Source organism: Schistosoma haematobium, chromosome 2, assembly GCF_000699445.3.
Source record: "Schistosoma haematobium chromosome 2, whole genome shotgun sequence".
NCBI classification, from domain to species: domain Eukaryota; kingdom Metazoa; phylum Platyhelminthes; class Trematoda; order Strigeidida; family Schistosomatidae; genus Schistosoma; species Schistosoma haematobium.
In genome coordinates this window covers 26,036,293-26,063,273 of record NC_067197.1, presented here as the reverse complement: position 1 = coordinate 26,063,273, position 26,981 = coordinate 26,036,293, and the positions used below count along the sequence as shown (strand labels likewise).

At 29.8% G+C, this 26,981-nt stretch overlaps 1 protein-coding gene across 1 annotated transcript; it reads left to right on the top strand.

The window, feature by feature from the left end:
- Window positions 1-2,185: 2,185 nt before the first annotated feature.
- Window positions 2,186-26,119, top strand: MS3_00010798 (uncharacterized protein; the record flags this gene model as incomplete). The annotated part of the gene is made up of 9 exons (XM_051219198.1): window positions 2,186-2,840; window positions 7,003-7,155; window positions 8,860-9,045; window positions 10,708-11,633; window positions 14,282-14,733; window positions 15,998-16,092; window positions 18,885-19,315; window positions 20,853-21,288; window positions 25,514-26,119. The coding sequence occupies 9 exons, from the start codon at window positions 2,186-2,188 to the stop codon at window positions 25,840-25,842; spliced, it is 3,663 nt and encodes a 1,220-aa protein (XP_051067922.1). The 3' UTR covers window positions 25,843-26,119.
- Between the last annotated feature and the right edge of the window lie 862 nt (window positions 26,120-26,981).

Sequence of the window (26,981 nt, the reverse complement as noted above, 5' to 3'; positions counted from 1 at the left end):
ATCTCATCCTCAAAGTTTATTGCTCCAGTCATTCAAATGATCTTATTTTACAAAGTAATAAAAGCACGATATTCACGTTATTTTATATAAAACCTGAAAATCTTCTATATTTGATAGTTATACCTCGACATATTTTCGAAATTGATTAGACTCGTATGTTAGTATTGATTGATTGTACATTTAGGACGTTAGCAGGACTAAAGGCGGAGATAATAATATTAACATTTGAATTAATTACATAAAATAACGAGTAAATAAATTGAAAGACAAATATGATTAACTTTTTAAAAGTTTACAAGTCTCATTATAATTATATATTTCATAATACACGGTTATCTATCCACAGTCGGTTTGATATGATTACAAAGCAGCATTGTAGTATTCATTTACATTAAAAGCACGTGTATAACAATTTTAATACAAACTTTTGAACTTAAACATGTATAATAGTAAAGGATAATTATTTAAAAAATAAATTAATAACTTTATACAAAATATTCGTTACCAATCAAATCAGGTTTATTTTTTTATGATGTCAGATTTTATTTTTTTCGATTTATTAAGTAACCGGGAAGAAAGGAAAACTTTTAGTGAAGAAATCGTTCTCATACAAAGTCAGTCTTGTTGTCAAGTAATTTCCTACGTAAAATTACTCAGACTTAAGAATTAGGTTTTACATTAAATATTATCACTGGATAACATGAGTAGCTGATTATCGTATAAACTGTTTATTAATTAGATGATCTTGAGAGAACCAGTTGTTTTGGTTTGTTTAATCCTCTAAGTCAAATAATGAATTAAGCCAAATTAATATTTTTGGTACAGGGTTAAAATTTATATATGTTACATCTAAGAAGACATTTATTCCAGTAGAATATTTTACTTAGGTCAAACATATATCATTGCTTAACGTATAATTAAGTACGTGGTTTGAAATTATAGCAACAAGACAAAATTGGTTTTCTTGATATTTGTAAAATGCATTAACTGTTTTAAACGATATGTTTGTGATATATTTTGTAACAAGAGACCAATTTTTGAAATGAATTATTCCAATTGTTCATAACTCAGTTGTAATCTCACTTGTAACTGCCTATGTAGGAAAACAAAAAAAACAGTCAGTTATGTCCCTTGATAGAGTTAAAACTGAAATATTTAAAAAATGATGTACATCGAATAAATGTAAGATAATGTTGGAAAATCCAACAAATAAAAACAGAATTTAGTTAAACTGATGATTTAATTTAATGATTCAGATTGAAAAATGACCTTTTATGATCTCAATATTTATATGAGATGATTTTCTCATTTTACAATCATTATCTCTATTCTGTAATGTATGTTTAAGGTGCTTCTCAAAATTTACTTTACATATAAATATTTTAAAAACGAGTTAAAAGATTAATTTTTTACAGATGTAAATCTTTTTAGTCTAAAAATGTCATATCTACCAATAGGTCTGCTGTTCCTAAATTTGACCTTTTATAACAGAAGATTTCTGAGTAGTTCTAAAACAGACAGAAAAAATATCAAATTGTATAGTATTTTCAATTTTGCAATCATTCTTCAGATAGGTTGAAGTTAAACATTAACACTGTTAGATGCCAACTTAGTGGTCTAATGGTTAAGCGCTTACGCGCGAGACTGATAGGGCCTGGGTTCAAATCTCGTGAGGCGGGATCGTGAATTCGTACTACTAAAGAGTCCCAAAGTGAAACAAAACGACCATCTAGTACTTCCAGATTTTTCATGGTGGTCTAGCTTCAATTGACTCATGATCTCAACGATTAAACTTATTACAATATCCATAAAACCTACTACTGACAACATTATTTCTTAATGAAAATTGACTTTAATCTATTGAATTCAATGAACAATTTCAATTATTCTAGAATCTAATCTTTATGTTAGACTGTCTTGCCTTTTTTCGGTTCCCTACAAAATTTTACAATGACTTTTCATATTCACCAATCAGAATTCATTAATTTTATTTGAACAAATAAATTCTTAATTAAAATATTAGAAAATTATTCTGTTTACCTTTTTTTTGGGGGGGGGATTCATTTCACTGATGCTCTCAATGTTTATAATCTAATAAATTTTGTTTAATTGAATATAACTAAATTGTATTGTATCAATTCAGTAGTATATTTCAACAACAACAACAACAAAAATAAATATGAGAATGTTAATTATTTTATTTATACTTATACAAAATTTCATTATAAAATTCACATTCAATACAATTACAATAAATAATAGTAAAATGATGAATAATGAAAAGAATAATAATAATAATAGTCAAAATATTACATTAAAAAAACAAGAAACTATGAATAATGGTATCAATATTGATGATAATAATAATAATGATGGTAATATTATTACTTTAATTGATGGAAAACGTTTAACTGGTATGAAATTACATTTACCATTGTCTAGTTTAAATCCAGTGATTGCTTATTATGGTGTAAGATATGCATCATTAGGTGTTCAGCATAATAACAATAATAATAATATTAATAAAGATCAATTATCTAGAATGGCTACTACTATGAATCATAGTGATAATTTTAAATACAATAATAATAATGATAATATGAAAATGCCTGCACTACATCGTTTCAGTCATTCAGTTGCATCATTTTTCTATGAATCACCAAATGGTGTTTATTCACATAGTATACTTCCACCAGTATGTCCACAACCATTAATGCATGTTCATTTAGAAGATAAGAATATACCAAAACAAGTGAAAGATCGATTGATTCGTTTATTACCATTTTTAAGAGATCAAGATGAAGATTGTTTAACATTAAATATTTATGTACCACAACAAGGTGAGTATATTTTGTTAATTAATTTATGTATTTAGAAAAATTAAGTTGCATTTTCTTTTCTATCACATTTCAATTCATTTCAATTTCAATTACTTGACAACTGACTTTAGATATTCTACACATCTAAGTTAAATATTTTATTCTGATCAATGAATGTAGAAAATATTGTACATGTCACTTACAGAGGTTAACATACTTATGAATCAATGGTAGTAGGATAAATGGGTTGATTCTAAGTAACTAATTTATCAAATAATTTTGGTTTTATTCAAGATCCTATAAACAATACAAATGAAACTGCTCTTGGATAAAGGAAAATCTTCTACACGAGTCAAGTTATATAAACCTGTTTCATATCAACAGGACGTGAATATTTATATCCCTTTATTAGAGACATTATATTATCAACTGTTACATCCGATAAAATCAAAAATTAAAGAAAAGAGAATATTGAGTTGTTAATTTACTTTACATACAGTTAAGTTAAAAACATTGCGCAAATACATCACATAATGCTGATAATCTTCGTCTTCTCACTGCATTATCAAAATTTATCAAAGGGAATAATTGTTTTAAATTTCGTATATAATACGAAATATAATTTACAAGTCAACCTCATGATATCCAACCTCATCAAAGAAAGCAAACAAAATTAGAAATTCAAGTTGTATTTCATTCATACTGAGGACCATTCATTTGATATGAAAGTTTTTTTAAAATCACCTTTGGAACATCTATTAAAAGATCCTGGTAAATTAGGCTAAGAAAAAAAGTTTACCAAATGTATTAAAAAAGGTTGATCTTAATTTACGGATAAAGAAATCAAAATATTATATTATGGTTTTTAAATACTTTTTTTTCAGAGGATGATAATATATATAAATATATATTGCTACATATTGAATAGAACAATTCATTGATAAATATCCATTGTTATCCATTCTTTAAGTATTTTGTTTAAAGAAATGTATTGTTGAAGCCAGCGCGTTATTTAAAATAAGATGGAAAAAAAATTTACAGTTGATACAAGATTTAAAAAAAGAGTGGATGAAATATTATTACAGATATGTCATTCTTTTGTTTATCAGTTTAAAAATCCCCATAGAATATTCAAAATTGAACAATATTTGAGTAAACAATTGTTTTCAGTAACTTCATCATCAGGCTCTACAGTTATAAGTCCATAATTATAATTATTTACAAAGGCCAAAATTAAGGCATGTATTAATGAATTTGACAATGTTATATGTTAAAAATGGTAAACGTTTGCATCTGTTACGATATATATATACTTCAAAATTGTAATATTTGACAAATTAGAAAGGTCATTCAATAAAGATCAGGATGATTTACAGTAAAGTGTTCAGTCACAATAAGTAGAGAATAGTATTATAGCAAAAATGAAAATGCCAAAAAAAATTTTATGCGTGAATAAAATGCATAGTAGGAGAATCTAATCTTGTTAATTGAGATAATGATAGTAGTAATAGTGATAATAATAATAATATTGTTGTGTGAATATAATGTGTAATAAGGGGGGTGTTGTCAAGGTAATTACGACATAATTAATTACTTATAACTATAGGGCCTAATGATGAAGTTATTGAAAACAATAGTTCGCTCAAATATTCTTCCTTTGTTTATCACAAATGAATAACTATTAGAATAAATACAAATTTATACACGTTTTATTCAATTCATGTCTCTTAATAATGTATTCATTATTTATTTAAAACAAAATGTTTTATTGCGTTGAATGTTTAATTCCAAAAATGGTTAGTTTAGTGCTAAATTTATTTATATTTTGTAGGTTATTTTTATCACAAACTGATTACCTAATTATATAACAAATAAAACAGGATATAAAGTAACGAATAGCTATTCTGAACCAAGTTGTAATTTCTTATTTCCAAGATACTGTAGAACTTAATGACTCCAGTTTGAATCTTAAGTATATCATTCGTATATTCAAGCATGCATTCATGCCTTATTAAATGAATATTAGCTTAGTTTTAGGACTTAAATTCGATTGTCATGTAACACGTAATATTGAACCCTTATCATTTACAAATTATATCATATATCTTTTATTCAAAACTTTTTAAAATATAGTTACTTCTTTCTGTTTGACCCTTTTTTTAAAACTGGAATTATGTTTTTTACAGGCAAAGATGGATAGTGGCTAGCAGTGGAATCCAGGAAGCGTGTTTCGTCCTATTTGGGACTTGTCAGCTGGTTGTACCTGCATCTCAGAGACGATGTCCACTTTGGGACTCAAACCCAGTACCATTCGCTTCAAACGCCAGTGAATAGTACTAGGTTTGAGTCCCAGAGTGAACATCAGCTCTGAGATGCAGGTATATCCATCTGGCGAGTCCCAAATAGGACGAAATGCGCGTCCTGGATTCCACTGTTAGCCACTATCCATCTTTGCTTATAAAAGCTCGTGAATTAAGGAAAAATCGAGGGATACACACAGTATGCAAATATGCTAATAACAGACTGATCAATTGAAGTCTTAAACCTCAATGGGAAGATACAAGCAAAACAATACCAAGTGAATTTACAATTATGTTGTTTACTGAAAATATAGTCAATATCGAAATTCTACTTAATATTATGTCCTGACGGCAGTATATATAAAATACTGCTTAATTATAAATCGTTTACATTTTTATTTTAAACTATGTGATTCTTATATTATGCAAGTATCCATTAAGTAATAAAGCAAGATCTAAAGATTTTCTTCTGTCATTAAGATTTATATATCTTGATTATATTGCTAAAGATTTCATAAGAGTAACGTATCAGTTTTTTTATTAATTCAATATCCAATCTTTTTTATGTTTTATAAAGTAGATTTTACTCATATAGACACATTCAATAATTGACCGGAAAGTGTCTGTATTTTAAGCTCAAAAAAAGGAGAAAAAATGACCAAAACCCCAGTTTGAGAAATGAATTCTTTTATTGTTAATAATTCTATCGGTATGTACCGAATTTACATTTTACACAAAAATATTCAAATATCGAATTGATATATATAATAAGGTGTATTTAGAATCTGAATATCAAATTTTTAATCTTGAAAGTTAGATTAAACCAGATATAAAGTCAGAAGTCATTATTGTCTGGCGCCAATCTTTCATTTTTGAAGTTTTGTATTTGTTGAGACTGATATTTTTTCAATTTTACTAATGATATTTTGATGTCGGAATGTATGAATACAAGATATACAAATATGTTTTCTTATATAGAACAAATAATAAATTGACTTAGGAAACAATATAAAGCATTATCATATATACACTTACTTCCTTACACCTGTTATTTCTCGTAAAGGAGCATAGACCGCTCACCAGCATTCTCCATCCAACCCTGTCTTGGGCAATCCTTTCGAGCTCTTTCCAGTTTTTATTCATCCTTTTCATATCTGATTCTATTTCTCGACGTAATGTGTTCTTAGGCTTTCCTCTTTTCCACTTCCCTTCAGGATTCCAAGTTGGGGCTTGCCTCGTGATGCAGTTTGATGATTTCCGTAATGTATGACGTATCCGTTTCCATCGTCTTTTTCTGATTTCCTCTTCAGCTGGAAGCTGGTTTGTTCTCTCCCAAAGAAGGCCGTTACTGGTGGTATCCGGCCAATGGATGTTGAGTATCTTGTGTAGACGACTATTTATAAATACTTGCACCTTCTTGATGATGGTTGTAGTAGTTCTCGAGGTTTCAGCTCCGTACAGTAGAACTGTCTTGACGTTCGTATTGACGATTCTGACTTTGATATTGGTTGAAAGTTGTTCTGAGTTCCATATGGTGATAAATCTTGTAAACAATTAAAGTGTTTTTTGAAAATAATTACATATTTTATAAAGGTTAAAACATAAATATGAATCAGGTATCATTACTCATTGAATAGATCTAAGCAAAAAGTATATAGTCACTGGAATGATCATTATATTTTTAAAAGTTATCTGCTACCACAGAAATATTGAATTGTTTGATCAAATATATTGATCATGAATCCGTCAGATAAACTTTTCAAACTAAACGAATCATTTATTTCCATAGTATTTTGATTTTTAAAGTTACTATTTTTGAATACGCAAAAATAAATTTATTTATTTTTCATTTGTCAAAATAAAAAAAAAAACAATTTTAATAGACAAAACACGAAAACCCTATAAGCGACCAATATTTTTATTTGTTCACGGTGAATCATATGAATATGGAAGTGGCAATGCCTATGATCTGTCAGTATTGGCTAGTTATAGTGATACAATTGGTATTACATTAAATTATCGGTTAGGATTATTAGGTAAGTCCAAATTTCTGTGAATAAAATATATTTCTGTTACGTTTTATTTTCAGTGTATTTTTAAACAAATTTATATGTGATATTCAGCTGATCTGATATTTTAGAAAAGGACCTAGAAATTTCTAGATAAATTTCAATCAGTTACATCATTTTACAATACTCTATGCAATCGATTCCACTAATGGATTTAAACAAAAGAGAAAGGGGAATATTTACAAAATTTTTGTTTCAGCTTTGAAAATATTATTTTTGTTAATGTTTATTAAGTTTTTAAATGTATGTAAGTAAGCACATTCCATCAATTAAAGCTTTTATTGGAGCGTCATTAACGTTGTATATGTGCCGTGAACGAGAACATAAGTGTATATGAATAAAAAATTACAGAATCTTTTAATAAAATCTGAGAACTATACAGTAAATAATTCATTCGTAAAATATCCATCAATTGTCTCAGATTTTATTGTTCCTTCATTTCCATACAACTCACTTTTTATTCTCGCTCTCTTTTCTTTGATTTCAACATTCTGCTGTCAGGTATTTCACTTTTGATTGATGTAACATACTACTGATAACTTTCAATATAAGTAGTACACACCACATATGTATCACGAGTTTATAGCATTTATTTGTAAACTGAATCGCCTATGAAGATTTTCAATAATCTCTTGACAGGACATTATTAATGAATAATTCTTGTACAAGTACTGATTTTCTGAGTGTATAAATGTACAATTTTAAGTTATTCAAAGGGATTTTTCAGTAAACATTTTCATAGTGTTCTGAACTGTTTGTTACTATGGTGTTTTTTTTATCGACAACATTATTATCAAGTTCCTTAATAGAAATAATGTTTTAATGCTTTTATTTATTCTACCTTACTGTTGAGTGGTTGAGCAAAATCTTTATTATCACTATTGTCATCATTATTATCATTATGGTAAAATGAAAAGAGAGAACTCTTCACTGAACTGATTTTTCTTTTCCTAATATGATGTTTGTTGTCTATACTTATTGAAATTAATAATGTCACTTATCGCCTTATGGTATTTGTTTGATAGTGTCCTGAAAGTCAATGAGCACTCAAGATTATAAGTTTGATCGTGTACAATGAATTAGCCTAAAAGTGAAAACTTCACTCCAATACAGTTTACAGTCCTGTTTAAAGTTCACAACTGAATGAAGGATGCAAACTTCAGTTATGATTTCATTATAAAGTTAAGTAAAACGAACTAAATGATCTCAATATAGAAGTGTTATATAATGATAAATTTCTATTTACTTGGTTCAGTAAAACTTCCATGCAATTCTATGAAAATCATAATCAATTCTATAATTGTAGTGATAAAAATAGGAAAAAAAATTCTACTAGTATAGGGGTTGTGGAGATTATTAAGTGTTTTTTTTTAATCAGATCATGAACCGATTGATGTTAGACCACTTTTGGAAACCTGGAAGTACTGGACGATGCGCACTGCTGAGGAGTCCCACAATAGGACGAAATGGCCGTCCAGTGCTTCCAGGTTTCCAAAAGTGGTCTAACATCAATCGGTTCATGATCTCAAAAAAAAATTTAATTATGATTTGAAAAGAATCTAATAATCATATAACCAAACATGAAACAAAAATGAGTAAAGTGCGTTAAGACTTTTCTCAGTAATTTATTGTATTTAACCCAATTTATTCTATTTTTTTAAAAAAAAACAGGTTTTCTTTACACAAATCATCACGGTACCAGTGGAAATTATGCACTTTATGATTTACATGCTGCTATTATGTGGATTAAAACAAATATTGATAGTTTCAATGGTAATTCAAATGAAATCACATTAATTGGTTATGGTCATGGAGCTGCTTTAGTACATTTATTTTCTTTATCAAAAATGTCTCAAGGTAATTTTATAAATTATTTATTAGTTCTATTTAAAATACTTTTAATTTACTCAAAATTGAGGAGTAATAGTGTGGTGTGTACTACTTATATTGACATAAGTAGTATATAACGCGAGTCAGGAGTATAATGTCTGGCAGTAGAAGATTGAGAAGATCAAGAAGAAAAGAACAGGAATAGGGAGTGATTGGTATGGAAATGCAGAAACAATGAAATCCGATACAATAATTGAACATTTTGCAAATTAGGTATTATAGTATGATTTTTCTATTTTACCGAGTAACTCCATAATGTTGTGCTAAATATAATTCAGTTGTCCTCACCTGAGTTCTGTCACGAAATAGTATTTTAATTAATGACTATCAATGTATACTTAAACTACGTACAACAAATTATGAGATTGAGAGTGGATTAAATGTAACAGTATAAATGCTTAAAATGTATTAAAAGTGTTAACTGAGGACTTTTAATGAAATAAAATTCCTTAATCATATTGACTTAGAAACAATAAAAAACATTATTATGAAATACAGTAAAGTTACAACCATGATATGAAGACAGATGCGAAACAGATTGATTTTATATACAATATACTCTGTATAAGAACTTTCATCTAAATTTGAACAAATAGTTCTACAGTATTTGGGCACGAAGTTGATTTGAGACATTAAGGAAGAATAATGTATTTGTAGAATCTCAGCAAATAAATTTGAAATAAATCCAAAGTTTCACTCAGCAACCTGATCCAAGTCAAACGTTGAATTTACTTCAAATTCATTCACTGAGATTCTACAAATACATTCTTCATCTTTAATATACTCTGGTTTCCAATGTTAGATAACTAAAATATCTGACCTTTAAATTAGGTATAGGCGTAAATCTATTTGAATAATTGATAATGTAAATGTAAATCAAAGAATATTTAAATAAAATAATTTTATTAATACTAGAATTTAAAATACTAATTACAAGTGATACAAACAATTCGACTATAAGTTTTATTGAACTATCGAATTACTATACAGCTAAGAGACATAATGTTATGTCTCGATAAGAATAATGGATGGTAACTTTTGGGATCCATTTATGGACCAATACTATGCGTATATTTTTGTCGTATAATTGTTAAGTAACTAAATCGCTCATATTCATATCCATCTTATTGTGAGATTTATTTTGACCTATGAACTATTATTATACGATTTACCATTCTTGAGTTATGGCCCGTCTATTAATTACTACCTCCCTCATTCACAGCCACATCTGGCTAATTCTTGTATAAATGTTTTTTCATATTTTATGGTATGTTGTGGTCTGTCTGGTTGGTATATAAACCCAGTATGCTTGAAGCAAATGATTCATCTTGCAGAGTCTGGGATTAGTGTTCTGGACTTAACTGGCTGGGCTTGGCGGAAAGCGGGACCAACAAGTACTCTAGACTGCTTGTACGGGTTTTATGCATCACTGGTCGATAATTCACTGTTCTCTGATTGACGGTATCGTTACGTCACAAGTTATAATACATGAATATTAAAAATAAGAATTGAAATGTTCCTTTTAAGATTTTTATATAAAAAACATTAACTTTTTATAAGTATTTAGTTAAGTTTTTATTTGAAATTACAACAAAATAATTATTCATATATATATATATATCATTTTAGGTACAACTGGAACTGGGATTAAACGTATCATCCTATTGAATGGATCCGGTTTTGCATCATGGTCAACATCACATCAAACATCATCCATTTTAATTGAATTATTAAAATATTTAAATATAACAAAACAAAATTTAAAAAATAATACATTTTTATTCAATAATGAAAATAATCATTATCAACATGATAAAATTGAATATTTAAATAGAAAAAAATCAATTTTTTCACAAATTAATCATTTGAATTCATTAGAAACATATAATGATTCATTACATATTATTGATTTATTGATTACAAATAATATTATGAATACAACAAATATGAATATCATTTTACAATTATTAAAACAATTATTTTTAATATTAAAAAATTCCACTATTGAATTTTTAATAAATTTACAAGAGAAATTAACTCAATCCTATTTAATAACATATTTAGGACCTGTAATAACAAAAAATTTATTTCCAAATTATTTAATTGATAATAGTTTAGTTAAACAAAGACAATATGATGATCAGGATTATCGTAAACAACATGAACAACAACAACAGCAACGACAACAAAAACTACCACAGTGGAATGATAAAAAATATACACAATTTTCCAGTGAATCTAATAGAATGAATAATCGAATATTAGAAAGTCTTAGTATAAAGACAAGTTTATTTATGAATACAGATTTATTGATTGGATGGACTGAATCACCAGCATCGAATTTATATTATACACATAATAATATACATAAAATGCCTTATAGTTTATTAATAAAAAAATTGGTCAATGAAATGTATCCTTATAATCAAGATGTGATCAAAGAAATTATTGAATATACTTACTGTAATTCAGATATATTTCATTTTAATGATAATAAGAATGATGATTATATTGGGAATTCAGAAAAACAATTTAAGGAGGTTGATTGTCATTGGGTAAGTGTTTGATAATAAAAGTACTTTAGTTGATATTCAAGGTAGATCTTATCGGAATAAAAAAAATATATAGTTAATAAAGGTCACAAGATTTTCATTAGTTATAATGTAAATTGATCTGACATTATAAGTCAATAAGGTCTGTTTCTTTTCTTGTGTTTTTTATGTCAACACTCTGGTAAATCACAACAGTGTTTGAACTCTGAATACTAGAGATATTTATATGAGATATATCTGAATGAATAGAGACGTAATCGTCGTCACGTTATTTAAGTAGTGTCAAATGTATCAAATCAACGAGGAGGCTGTTGTGAAATATTATTAACAATCAAGAAGGAATAATAAAAAAAAACTAATGTAGAGTTTTTGTACTAAAAGTAATTTCACTTTAAGTATGCAAACCCGTTCATAAAAGTTAAAAATAATTTCAGCAGTAGATCCCAAAAAGTTATTTCATTATTTCTCACTGAATGAATCGAAACAGATAAGGATGAGTTATTTATGGACAACGAATGATCTAAAGTGGACGTGTATTTTTCCAGTCTGATTCAGCATCAACTTTACCTCCGTATAAACTGTCAGGAAACCCACAGGTCGAAGAGAAAAGTAGTCAGGTAATTACATAACTGAACGTGCAAAAATTAAACATAGAAAACATAATCTGAAAAAAAGGTGAATTACAACTATTAAAAGTATAATATATTGTAAAAAAATCCGAGCATCATTAAAAACTGAGAGATAATAATACCTGGGTCACTGCAAACTATTTAACTTTATTCCACATGATGGTCCTAACCACTGGTTTCAGACAACTCGGGGAACAGTCATGAAGTTTATATATTTCTATACAGAGCGAGTAAACAACCATTTTTATTAAACACTTATTCTTTGTCAGACTTTCTTAAAAGTGCTCCTTCAATGCTAGCCAGCATTATTTTTGACAGTAGATGGTGGCTTACTTGTTTATTAAAGCTTTTTAACCCTCGTAAAGTAGCGTAGGCCACCCACCAGGAATCCCCAACCATCTAAGTCATGTACTCTTCTTTCCAGTTGTTACTAGGTTTTATTCATTTTTTTGATGTCTGCTTCCAATTCCCTGAGCAATGTATTCTTTGGTCTGGATCTTTTCATTTTCCCTTCAGGATTCTAAGATAACGCTTGCCTCATGATGCCATTTGTTGATTTCCTCAGTATATTTCATATCAACATCCAGCGTGATTGATTTAGTGTTCTCCGTATTGTACTTGAGGATATTCTACTGATGCTGATGCTACATTGGTTGTCTTCACCCACACTTGTTCGTGTGTATGGTATAGAAGAGCTAGGTCATCTGTGAAGTTCAAATCGTCAAGTCGCATGCAATCGGTCCATTGTATTCCGTGTTTCCCGTCAGATGTGGACGTCTTCATAATCCAGACAACAACTACACAAAAAAGGAAAGGTAGGCGTATGCAGTCTTGTATGATACTAGACTCTTCTTGGAGTGCATTTGTTAGCTGTCCTCCATGCACGACTTCGCAGTGTAATCCATCGTACTAATTCCTGTTGCTGTTGATCATTTCCTTAGGTACATCATAGTGTCAAAGAAGATAGAACAAAGTTCTCTTGTTCACGCTGTCTAATGCATTTTCATAGTTAAGGAAGTTGATTCATAGTGACGAGTTCTATTCAACTGATTGTACAAAGATGATCCGCATCATCGCGTATTAATTAGTGAATAAGGGATCCTTACGGAATCCGGTCTGTTAATCTCGGAGCTAAACGTCTACTGAATCTTTCATCCTGTTCAACAACACTCTGTTGAAAACTTTTCCTCGTACCGATAGTCATGTGATGCCACTGTAGTTCTCACACTTGAGCAGATCTCCTTACTTCGGTATTTTTATGAGATTTCCTTCTTTCCAGTCTGTCGGTACTTGTTCTTCCTCCCAAAACTTTCTACATAGAACGTGGAGTATGTTTTCAGCTATTCCCATGTCTGACCTCAGTGCTTCAGGTGGGATGTTGTCAGGTCCTTATAATTCCCATTATTGATTTATCTGATGACCGTATTGGTTTTTTCCATTGTTTAAGTGGCGACATTCATAGATGGGTCTTGTGTGTTATTTCGATGTCTGGTGGTTTCAGTGGGGCTGGTCTATTTAAGCGTTTTGTCCACCTGTTCCTCTATTCTCGAATATCAGTGATTGGCTTGCCTTCTTTGCCCTTGACTGGTCTCTCTGGTTTACTATATTCCCCTGCCAGTTTCTTCGTTGTGTCATATAGTTGTCTCATATGTCCTTCGGTTGCATCTTTTTCCACTGTCGTCGCTAGGTCTTTCACGTATTTCTGTTTTTCAGCTCTAATGCTCCTCTTCACCCTCTTGTTTGCTTCTGTGTATTCGGCCCATGTGTTGTCTTTCTCTGCTCTTGTTCAATTACTGTAAATTACTCTCTTCTTGTTATTCCTTTCCTGAATCCTGAACAGGGCATCAATAGAGATTCATTTCCTATGACGGTAGCTAGGCATATACAATACTTGAGGATAAACGACTAGTGGATTCAGTTATCTGAAGTTTTATCCGAATAAATACTTTTAATCAGTTTTCTAAATTCGTTTCAGACTAATTTTTTCCACATCTTATTTTATGCTTCATAAACAAACTACAGAAAATTCTAGATATATTATCCGATGGATTATACACTGTGCCAATTATACAAACACTGAAAATGCATAGTGATTTTCACACAGGTCAAGGAACTGCCAAAGGAATGCAAAATCCTTCATTGTCATCATCATTGCCTACATTATTATTCACAACTGGTGCACCAATAATAACTCGTTCAAAAGAACAAATTAACAATTATGGTAAACACAAGAAATCAACTTATGTATTATTCTTTAATTACAAAACAAGTCAACAGATTACAAAGCATAGAAATGCTACTAGAAAACAACTACAAATGGGAAAAATTGGTTTTGCTGATGACTTACCGTATCTACTTGGTGCACCATTTATTAGCCCGAATCAATTAGAACCATTCTCTAATGAATATACAGATATGGATAAAAAAGTTTCTGTCAATTTAATGAATTATTTGGCAAATTTTATACATAACGGGTAGTGTAATGAATGAACTTATGTATAGTGTAGTACTTATTATGTTTTTAAGATATTCTTTATTTTATCTGGTAAGATATTCTGTGAAAAAGAAGGGAAGAAAGTAACATTTAAGTGTTCGTTTACTAAATATAATGGATTTTATTTTCAGTGAACTTATAGAGCGAAGTATTAAAACAGCAATCCATGTCTTTACAATAAAGGATCCATGTATCAAGTCCACAATGAATGTGTATTTTCAGTACACTAAGTAGGACGTTAGTGGATAAGATGGTGCAACTATGAAATCTTCACTAGATCCACTTCTCGTAGACTTTTTTGAGGAAAAATTGAGGAATAAACCAATTGAAGGCTTAGTCAATCAGAGAACATTTTACTGTCACTACGTAGATCATAATTTCATAATACTTAAAGATGTTAGGAGTGGATATACAAACGAATCCATCATTTGTATGTAAAAATGAATATAAGTTTCATTTCAAACAAACTTCTTATTTCCTAATTACTACAAAAACATTGTGGTTTTTACATACTCATTAGTACGATTAATACAGGTAAAACTTAATTACGCTTTACTACTTCACTCGAATTAAGACTTTAACCAACGAAAAGAGTTACTCTTTAGCACCATTTCTGAAGAAACAAGAAAAAAGTACTGAACAGTCTTGATTAGAAGCTGTTTAGTATATGATAGAATATCTTGACATGGATTGAAATTAAAATATGATATCTATCACTTTATGTGAGTTTCTATTAAAATCTGTAATTTCCCAGCAATTCTTAGCATACAATATGGTTAAAAACAATAAATTCGTCGAAGTGATATGACTTGGCACAGACTATATAATATACATTGATGTTTTCATTCAATATACTTATAAATCATATCATTTCCTTTATCTTATGTTACCTTCATCTACCCAGTTTATCAATTTCACGCTTTTGTTCGATATAGAAATCAATTGCAGTACACGTCACACAAGAAGCATTTCAACAAAAGATTACTTTAATGGCATATATAAACTGATGTTCTGTTTTTCTAAGAAAACATATTTATTACAAAATGGACGATCAAATCTTACCATTAATTTCAACTCATAATTATAAAATTGATTAGGAATTCGTTAGAAAGACTAGTAATGGACTATATGCTCATATACTACATGATCATAAATGGTTTCAGATCATTAACTATTCCCAAGTGTAATTTAGTCATAGTTAAAGTTAATTACGCTTCACAATTTTTTTCTGATTTGCTATATAGTGACCCAAACAAAGAATTTATGGGACATCAAACTAAAAAAATACCAGTTCATTGGCCAGAATACACTTACGATTCCAAACTTTATTTACATGTTGGTAAGAAATGAATTAATATAACCTATGTTTCAATTAACACATGACATATTCGATTTTACTGTTACTTACTTAGGCCTGTTGTCTCTCGTGGAACATAGGCCCCCAACCAGGATTTTCCAACCAACTCTGTCCTGAGCTCCGGTTTCCAGTTGTTGTCAAGCTCTATTCATCCTTATGACGTCTGCCTCCGATTCTTGGTGCCATGTGCTCTTTAGTCAGCCCCTTTTCCATTTGCCTTCTGATCCAGTTTAAGGCTTATCTTGTGATGTAGTTTGATGATTTCCATAAAGTGTGGTCTATCCGTCTCCAGTGTCTTCCATGATCTCTACTTCGACTGATTTGTTCTCTGCCACAGAAGGTAATCGCTGATGGTATCCGGCCTACGGATATTAAGTAACTTGCGTAGACAATTGTTTTTGAATACCTGTACCTTTTTGATGATGGTTGTAGTAGTTCTCCAAGTTTCAACTCCATACAATAGAACTATCTTAACGTTTATATTGAAAATTCTGACTTTGTTGTTGGTTGGTATTGTTGTAGATAGCCAACAAAAACATCTTTATTTTCAGCTTGATTTCTTTATTTCAATCATTTTTCTGGTTGATATTGAATTGACGTGACACTTGTCTAAAATTATATAACTGGACTATACTCTCAGCACAACTTACTTAGGATTTACATTGACTGTATAATTTTCAGGATAAATAATAATAATAATAATAGTTAACATATCGATTTCGAGTCTTCACAACATTTTTCTTTGACATTCTTCAGAAGTTAGTTACATATATCTATTATTTTAAACACAACACCACTTTTTCTAATTTCAGTTTTCCTTTATTGTGGCTATAGTATATCCTAGATTGTGAATAATTAAATTGCCATTGCAATTTTTAATTTGTGTACATATTATTTTATCTTTGTTTTTTGTTTATGGGAAGAATGTTTACTATATATTAACAATGAGATTAAAAATCGCTCATTTTCTCAGTAGAAAAATTTGTTAATTATCTTGGATTTCAACAGGAGATTCAATATATTTCTTAATGTATACGAAGGTTGCCATTTAAAGTGGATGTTCGTAATCATCATTTGAATTTATGTAACTAACGTTGTAGAATATTTCTTGAAATAAAAGTATGTAAAGTAAACCGCCAATAGGTTATGTAACTGGATGATGAACATTCGAACATAATTTGTATTTAAATTAACTAGAAAACCAAAAATTCTGAATAAGTCAACGACTAACAAAGTGAATGAACATTAAGCCATATGGTAATTCAAAATGTACACCGTTTATTTTATGCAACAAATAGAAAATATCCGTTTCTTGATAGCCTTGCGTGCCATGTGGTAAGGACTTTTTCTTTTTATAATAATCAGATAAATCTATCAAAATTAACAAAATCACAAATTTTCTTTTCAACGAGCGTTTTTAAGCTGTACATGTTTATGACATTCTAAGTCGAAAATCCGTCAAAGCGTATAAGTTATAGAGTTTTATGGAGATAGTTGAATTTTCTAGTTAACAATTACTGAAAACCATAAATTACTGAACAGTTGTCTAAACACTCTTATCATAAGTGCATTTAGTATGAAAATGTATTTGTTTTTGCATAGTATTGAATAATAGATTGTAATTAAAATGAATTATATATATTACTTTCCAAGATTTATGGTTGCATTACGATAACCGTTTTGATTGTAATAGGAATGATTCAAATATCAAACTAAACTAAAATACTGAAAATCGATAATATAAAAAAAATAATGTCTTTGATAAATAACTACTAATGAGACTGATTTGTTGCACATACACACTAATAGTTCATAACTAGATGCAACAAAATTGAGCAACTTCTCATACACTAACAAATGTATTATTCTATTCAATCAAATACACCTTTTGCAAACAATAGTTAATATTATAAAAATCAATTAGATATCACATAACATATAACTGATTGGTATCAGATGATACCCGGAATCAATAGGATATCTCTTGAATATAATACTTCAGATAATCGACTAAATCTCTGACCATTATTATAAAAACGGTAAACTGAATTTCCTAAGGCTTTTACGAAAACAAAGATGTCTATTTAATATGAAATGGATTTCATGTGCATATATTATTTATTCTATGAGAACTATAGTACTATCTGGGATAAATACACGTAAATTCCAGTTGACAAACTTTACATTGGAAGAGTCAAAAAGATCATTTAAAAGTAGAAAAATAGTTGAGGGTAGTTGAGAATAGATTTAGTCACTGTTCAGTGAGTAGAAGTCATATGATTTGGCAGCTATAAACTGAGCCTACTAATATAAACTGAGTTAACCGCACGATAAAGATGTAATCACTCAGTCAAATAGTCAGCGAGACATCGAACAATCAGGACAAAATTTTAAAGGAATTCATCATATATTCATAGTAAGTATCTAGAATCTTATTGTAATAAATGAGTCCCCACTGAAATAGTATACTGCATTCCACTGAGTCACAAATAGTTCGCAGATTATTCATGTCAAACCGTTTTATATAAGCTTTGGTTGCATTAATTACTTTGGATATGATGGATGACTTCAACCAAAAGCCATATTCAATAAATCTATCATTAAAATTTATCTATCTTTGAGTATTAAGAAATATTCGCTTAACAGGCACGAGCTTAATAATAAACTTTCACCTCTATCGTAATATGAATAATTATACATGTAATTAATGATGCTAAATATCCAATTGAGATGATTATAATTGGTAATTTATTGACGTTATTATTTTGAAATAGCTGATGAAACAAGAAGTAAACAATCTTTTCATCAAACCAAAAACCATATACGTAATTTATGGGGAAATAAAGAAAGTGAACATTTCACAATGAAACAACTCTATGAAACTGATAAGCATAAATTATGGTCTACACTATTTCCACGTTTAACATTGATGGATAGAAAAACGAAAGGGTTCAGTATAATCAATAGGAATGAAGATAATATTGAAAAACATCCTTATCAACAAACATTGTTCAGTAAATACTTTTATTTTCTTCAGTTAAAGGAAACAGATTGGTTAAATGGAGAAGTTGACAAAATGAAAACTAATTCAAAGCTATCTCCGAATCTTGTGGAGAATAATAGATTCTATGAAACAACACATAGTGTCATTTCAAATGTATCATATTCTGGGAATTTCAGTCAACTACCATTATACAAAGAAAATGTACGTTACATTTTCTTATTATTAACTAAGTTTAACTAGTATTTTATTACATGCTACTGTGAATACTTAGATTTATTTGGAATTACAATCATATGAACATTTAAATACAGTTTTTACTTACATTAAATTTACGTTGTAAATACCGTGATTTTATATACAAAATGTTCAAGTATGTTAACGATACATTTCCTGATTGCCCATGTTGTGTTTCATGTTCTTATTTGCCTAATTTAGTCTGTTAATACTTACATGAGTATCCAGACAAGTAAATATGTATGATCAAATTATCTGAAAGGTATCGAATACAGTTGGCAAATTACAGAACTTGTTAATAAAATCTAACAACCATATAGTAAATGCTCAATTTACAAAATGACCATCAGTTGTCTCAAAATGGCCTAGACTTGATTGTTCTTGTATTTTTATACAAATTGCATTCTATTTCCATTCTTTACTGTTCGATCCTCTTAACTCTCTACTGCAAGACATTTTGTTTCTGACTAACGTCATATACTACTTATGTCAATATAAGTGGCACATACCACATTATTACTTTATTCTGGTGAAATTTGCCTTTTTATTGCACTTCCTATGTTCTGTGTCTTGAGTTTGTTTATTATCACTGATATTATTAATATTTCGATTTCTTTGATTTTTCAATTGTTAATTTCCTATCGATATGCTTTCTGTGCAAGATATGACAAATTGAACAGATGTTTTAGTCATATTCTACATAGTTTTTAGATGAATGACAGACTTATGCTGGCATTTGATCAATTCTCTGTTCATCCACACTTTTTAGGTTTCATGTCAAAAATGTAGATCAAATTTATCATGTTCTTTATCATAAATAAGAAGAAAACTTATGGTTTAACATTCCAAAGTATAGTTCGTTGGATTTAGTCATGGATGAGAAACAAACATTTGGTAAAGTGTATGTAAATTACTCATAATTCATCGAACTAAACAAGATATTTTCATGATATAATCTCTTTTCGAAAAATATCTTCAGCTCTCTTTTAGTTAATATTTCATTGTAATAAAAATACATAAACTATGGAAGGGATGAGAATATGACAGATACTGATTTCCTTTTATTTGATCACACTTAATGATCATTGTATAGCATTTAATCTCACATTCACCTTTTCCTTAATGCTAATTAATTTCTATCTATCAAGCTACAATCTAACCATTAGTCTATATGATTTGACGTCAAAATAGACTTTGTATAGTTTTGGATAAATGTAGCTAAGCAACAGGAAACTCATGAACCTATGTTTTGTGCTGATTAACATTCCAATTTTAATGAAATTATTAGTTACTTTCAAATACCTATAATTATTATATTTATGTAGGATATGACAGATTTATATCCATGTTTTGTGAATAATTTAAACAAATACACCAGAAAAATTAGAAAAAAAGACAAATATTTCAACAGTATGACACTTTTATTTGTATAATTTTCTTTGAATTATTTTAAATTTGTTTCACGAATATTATTTTTGTTGTTTTGTCTTTTCAATCACCATAGGATATTGATGAGAATCCAAATATAATAATAGAAGTACCATTTGAAAAGAATGAATTATTAATGAATTCCAATTTATCAAACAAATCACAATCAATTGATGAAATTGACACATTGATTCAATCTTATTCACAATCATTAACTACTTCAGGGAACTTATCATATTCTCATTCAACTTTAATTTGGATTATATTAACAGGATCAATATTGTTTTTACTCAACACATTAATATTTATAGCAATATATTATCAAACACATCAATTACGAAAAAACAGCATATATCAACAATCTAAATCGAATATGAAAACATCTTCAATCACTAAAGGAACAAAACAAATGCTGAGGATCAAACAAGAACCTGTATCGAATTTCAATTCAATAAATAAAAATGAATCTTGGCAAATCGATGATAAAGATGGTAAAATAATTACACATGCAGGTATGATAGTCAGAGAAACGTAATAATTATATCTGATAATGAAAGTTTTTTTATGAGCCAATTTTCTATTAACAAATTTACATAAGTGAACATGGAATATAAGTGTGTTGTAGCAAGTGATTACGTATAATACTAATTTGGGGCTTCAAAGTAATTATATGTAGAAAAAGAAACATCCCCCTTCTATATGAATTGTGTAAACCACTAGAAGGGTTTATGATTGAAAGGGTAACTGACTAATAAACGACTGAAATAGGTCGACTATTCATCACTGAAGGGTTGTGTAAAATACGATTGGAGCACAATTTATATACATGCTAGCGTACTCATTTCATAGAGCAATCGCTATTGGAAATGTTTAAGTTTGAAAGTTTACATGAATAATTCTCAGAAAGAAAATTGTTCAGACAATCAACATGAATTGCTGAAACTGATAAAATGATATAAATCACTAATCATAAATTAAGAGCATATAACATTTAACGTAAAGCTATATTTATTAAAGGTTACTGATAGTAACTAATCTTCTTGACGGAAGGAAATTCAATAAATCTAGAGTCAATACAGTGCATAACATTTTGGCATTTGAGATCCAATCTTAATGGGAAAACTAACAATTACTAATCTCAGCAGTTTAAAAAACCCCATAGAATATACAAAATTGAAGAATATTTGAGTAAACAATTATTTTCAATAACGTCATCATCAGGCTCTACAGTTATAAGTCCATAAGTATAATAATTTACAAAGGCCAAAATTAAGGCATGTATTAATGAATTTGACAATGTTATATGTTAAAAATGGTAAACGTTTGCATCTGTTACGATATATATATACTTCAAAATTGTAATATTTGACAAATTAGAAAGGTCATTCAATAAAGATCAGGATGATTTACAGTAAAGTGTTCAGTCACAATAAGTAGAGAATAGTATTATAGCAAAAATGAAAATGCCAAAAAAATTTTATGCGTGAATAAAATGCATAGTAGGAGAATCTAATCTTGTCAATTGAGATAATAATAATAATAATAATAATAATAATAGTAATAATAATTGTTGTGTGAATATAATATGTAATAAGGAGGGTGTTATCAAGGTAATTAAGATCAACAAATTGGGAATGATGGATGTGAAGATTAAGATAGAGATAACCAAAAATAATGATAATAAGGAAAAAAATTAAATCAATAAAAATAGAGGAAGGGGGTAAGAGGTTTATAATATTCAGTCTAGATATTTGGTGATCCAGTCGTAGGCCAAGGTAAACAAAGAGGCTGGATATATTTTTTCTGGATACATAAATTTGGTCTTCTGGAGTTGATCCAGATGGCTTCGGCTATGTAAAGCAGTCGTAATCTAGCTCCGTGAGATAGATATTTTGGAACTTGATATAAAACAGAGAAAGCTTCCTCTATTTTGATATGATGTTCACTACCTACCAAGTGAGAAAGAATGGTGCTGTTAATTGATTTGGTAACTCCTTTTCCCAACCAAGCTAGTACATGTTCACGAACACGCAAGGAGAAAGCACTCTGAGTACAGCCTATGTAACTAGCTCCACAGGAACACATGGAAGAGCCCATGTTCGGTAACCTATCCTTGATTAGTTGTGTGAGTACTGGTTTAGTTGAGAAAATGATGTGTAGCTTGGCGGCGTGAAACGTCCTTTCGACAGATCTTTTGAGTCGACGTCTTAAAATATCACCCTCTATGTCCCCTTTAAAGTCTATTCTTAGATATAAGGTCTTTTTACTGACTGTGTCACAATTTCTCCTTTTTTAGTACTTTGTACGTGGTATTTTTTAACGAAATTATCAGGATAACCATTATTTCGTAATGTGTTCTTTAGTATATCTATTTCGTCATCCACACTGTCTTCAGAACATAATAACTTGATTCTGTGGTTGAGACATTTAACCAAATTTATTTTATATTGAAGAGGTGTGAAGCTTTGGAAATGGGTATACTGACCCGTCCATGTACTCTTTCTAAATACATTTCGCTTTATTGAACCGTCTGTCCTTCTAGAAAGTAGGACATCCAGAAAAGCTATACTATTGTCTTTCTCCTCTTCGCTGGTGAATTTGATGGCTGAGTGGACATTATTGAAAGAGTCCAACATCTCCTGTTTGTCGATATTTTCGTCTCATATGATTATTGTGTCATCTACGTATCGACAGTAATGATCAAGCTTACTTAGGACTTCTTTAAGCGGTCCATTTTCTAGTTTGGTCAGAAAAATATTAGCAAGGATCGGGCCTAGAGGTGATCCCATTGCCACCCCATCTACTTGTCTGAAAAATTCATTGTTAAACTTAAAGTAGATATTCATGGTGCATTTCAATAGAAGTTCTTTCATTTTACTTACTGGGATCGGTATCTCTATTTTCTTTTCTAGCAATTGTTCACATATGTAATCGATAGTTTCAGTCAGAGGGATGTTAGTGAACAAAGATTTTATGTCTAGTGATAACATGGTTTTGCCATTTATATTCATATTTTTAATTGTATCCACAAATTCAAAGACGTCTTTAACACTATGCTTAACCATTTCTTGGTGCAATGGTGTTGAATGGTATGGTGAGTTTGCCATATCCAGTGTCGGGCGTAAAGGAACATCCGGTTTATGAATCTTAGGTAGACCATATAGTCGAGGTTTATGTGTTCCCGAAGGCTTGAGCGCGTTATAGGTATGCTCATTGGTGTATTGATGTTGTTTTAAAAATTTTAATGCTGCAGTTGGTTGACGTTCGGCCTTTACATGACCCAAGCTTTTGGGATTTGGTTTGATCACTCAGTAGGGAATTCATCTTATCTATGTAATCTGTCTTGTTTAGAATTACAGTGCCCGATCCTTTATCAGGTTTAGTGATAATAATGTGTTCATTCAACTTGAGTTTCCGGATAGCCTCACGATGTTTATCTGTCAATATACTATTTGTGTAATGGTTGTTGCTTTTAAATTGGTTACAGCAATCAACCAGCGTGGTTTTGAATCGTTCATGTTCGACCTTTGTCGTGGGCTTTAAGTCTTGTGTCTGGGTAAAAAGATTCTCGAACTGAACATCAGTCTTCAAATGATCCACATGTCTACGACTATCACAAAACTTAGGACCTAATGATAACACTTCTAGTTGAGTCCTACCGCTTACAGTCGTCTGGAAAATCCGGTTTAAATATCTGTTTGTCTAGTCCTTTGATTAGGTCGACTCTTTTTTTGTTTTCCCTCGTTCTTTGCACTTCGAGGACATAAGTCATAAATGAATCCTTTAAGGTTTGGGGAAGATCTTCGACAGCATATAATCTCTGTGTAATATCCCTTTCTAACTCAACAATATACGATTGAAGAGATTCGATTTGACTAAGTGCATATCTTTTCAGCGACTTAATATTAGGTTTAATTTTACATCGAAGTAAGGATTTACAAGTCTTTCGGATATCGGTGTGTAGCAATGCAATTACGGATAAAATCCAGATTGGTTTTCGCCTCTGTGAATTTCGCACTATTATTCAGGTACTCACTGGGTCCTTTCAATGCAACTGCGTGCTCACTAGATTTCAGCAGTTTAAAATCCCCATGGAACATTCAAAAATGAAGAATATTTGAGCGAACAGTTGTTTTCAATAACTTAATCATCAGGCTCTATAGTTAAAAGTCCATAATTATAATATTTTACAGAAACTGGATTCCACTGCTAGCCACTATCCATCTTTGCTTATAATGCTTGTAAATTAAGACAATATCGAGGCATACGCACAGTATGCACATATGCCAATAAGAGACTGATCAATTTCAGTCCAAAAACATCAATGGGAAGATTCAAATAAAACAATATCAAGTGAATTAAGTCAATTTGATCTGATCTTTACTCAGTCTCATTGATGGCTTACTGAATTATGAGGTACATTTGACTTAATTCACACCTCCGTTTCCACTCTATGATAAAATAATTTTCATAAGAATTTTAGACATTTTAAGAGCCATTCCACAATTTTGTGTAATTCAAAGTGAGACTCAATAATTTTTGAATTTCGTAGAAAAAAGCTGAAAGCCAATTCATCAATCGACCGTTGTACTTTTAAGATGTTGTATGTAATATAAAGTCAAATCTGTACGATGCCAATTCAATTTATTACCTAAATTTTCTTTTTTACTCACTAAATTCAAATTTACTAAAAGACTTAATTGAATGAAGATATAATCTATTTGTTTATTTGTTTAGATGTAAGCAATAGTTTATACGGTGTAAATATATCTTCATCAACCATTACGTCATCAGCACCAGATTGTTACGTATTAAATGATTTATCTTATTCGTTACGCCAACCGCAACATGTTGGATTTACTACTTGTCGTAATAAAATTAATCCTGCACTGCATGAAATACCAACAGTTACAATGAACCTTTACAATACTACTGATAATAAAAGTAGCGTTAGTAAGAGTTATGACAAACATTTTGTGAATTTATGGAATATGGACTCATCAACGGTTATTGGACAAACAACAAACTCGCTTGAAACAAAATATCCAACTCAATATTCTCATTAGGGATAGAATCGGGATATACAATCAAAAGCATACTGAGAAAATACAAAATTTAATTGGAGATTATTCGGTTCTACGACAATAATAATAATAAGACAACAAAAGCTTAACTTATCAGTTGTTTCTGAAAAACTACTGCATTATAACTGTGTGCTGAATTCATATTCATATGGATTTACAATAAATAACTTGAGGTAATAGACTACATATTTCGTTTCCATAAATAATATGTAATTTAAAATTTCAGAAAATAAATTTGTATTTATTGGCGAATTAATAACACTTGAATTTTATGCAGTAAACATAAATTATTCATTTATATTTACTAAAGGAAATCGTGGAGTATAAACTGAAGATGGGACTTCGTGGTCAGAGAGTTCAACGCCCATCTCTTAGGTAGTTTCACAAACTGCAGTTCAATAGTTGGGTAGTATCACTAATCACCAAACTATTTGTGTGGCCAAAAGTTTAGTACATAAACTTGTACTTAATAAATAAAATACATCTCATAGCAATTATATGGATTGTTTCTAAATCTGGTTTTAAGAGCTTTTAGAGTAAATAACAAAATGATTGAAATGTAATGGATCTGTAGTTCAGTAGGATATTTTGGTGATGTGTTATGTGAGCTGAACGAAATTACCAACCCTTCTTCCGGAAAGGAGTGACTTTACTTCAGGTGTCTCAGTTCATTTGATGACATGAATTGTGGTGGACAACCCGCACAGACTCCGTCATGCATTGGTCTTTCCATTCTAATTGGTTTTATTAGGATGAACAAGAGACTGATTCACCACTATCATGTACATTAACGAATTAAATATCGATATGTCTACTGATTGCGGATTGAACTAAATACCATGCTGTAGCATGATTTGAGTTTCCTGTATTCCCAATCCCGGCAATGTCTAGAAAAATAGTTATTCCGTAATTGAGCGCATTTCATATGATTATACTTTCATACAACGTCATTTTTGGTACACGGTAGCACAAAAATCTCCTTATACCAGTAACTGGTGGCTTAAACACTAACTGGAGTATGTGACGGTTTACTATACTCGTGTGAGAAAATTGTGAGTCAACATATGAGTATATTCTATTAAACATCTTTCTTCTTGCATATCCTCTCAGAGAAATGTATA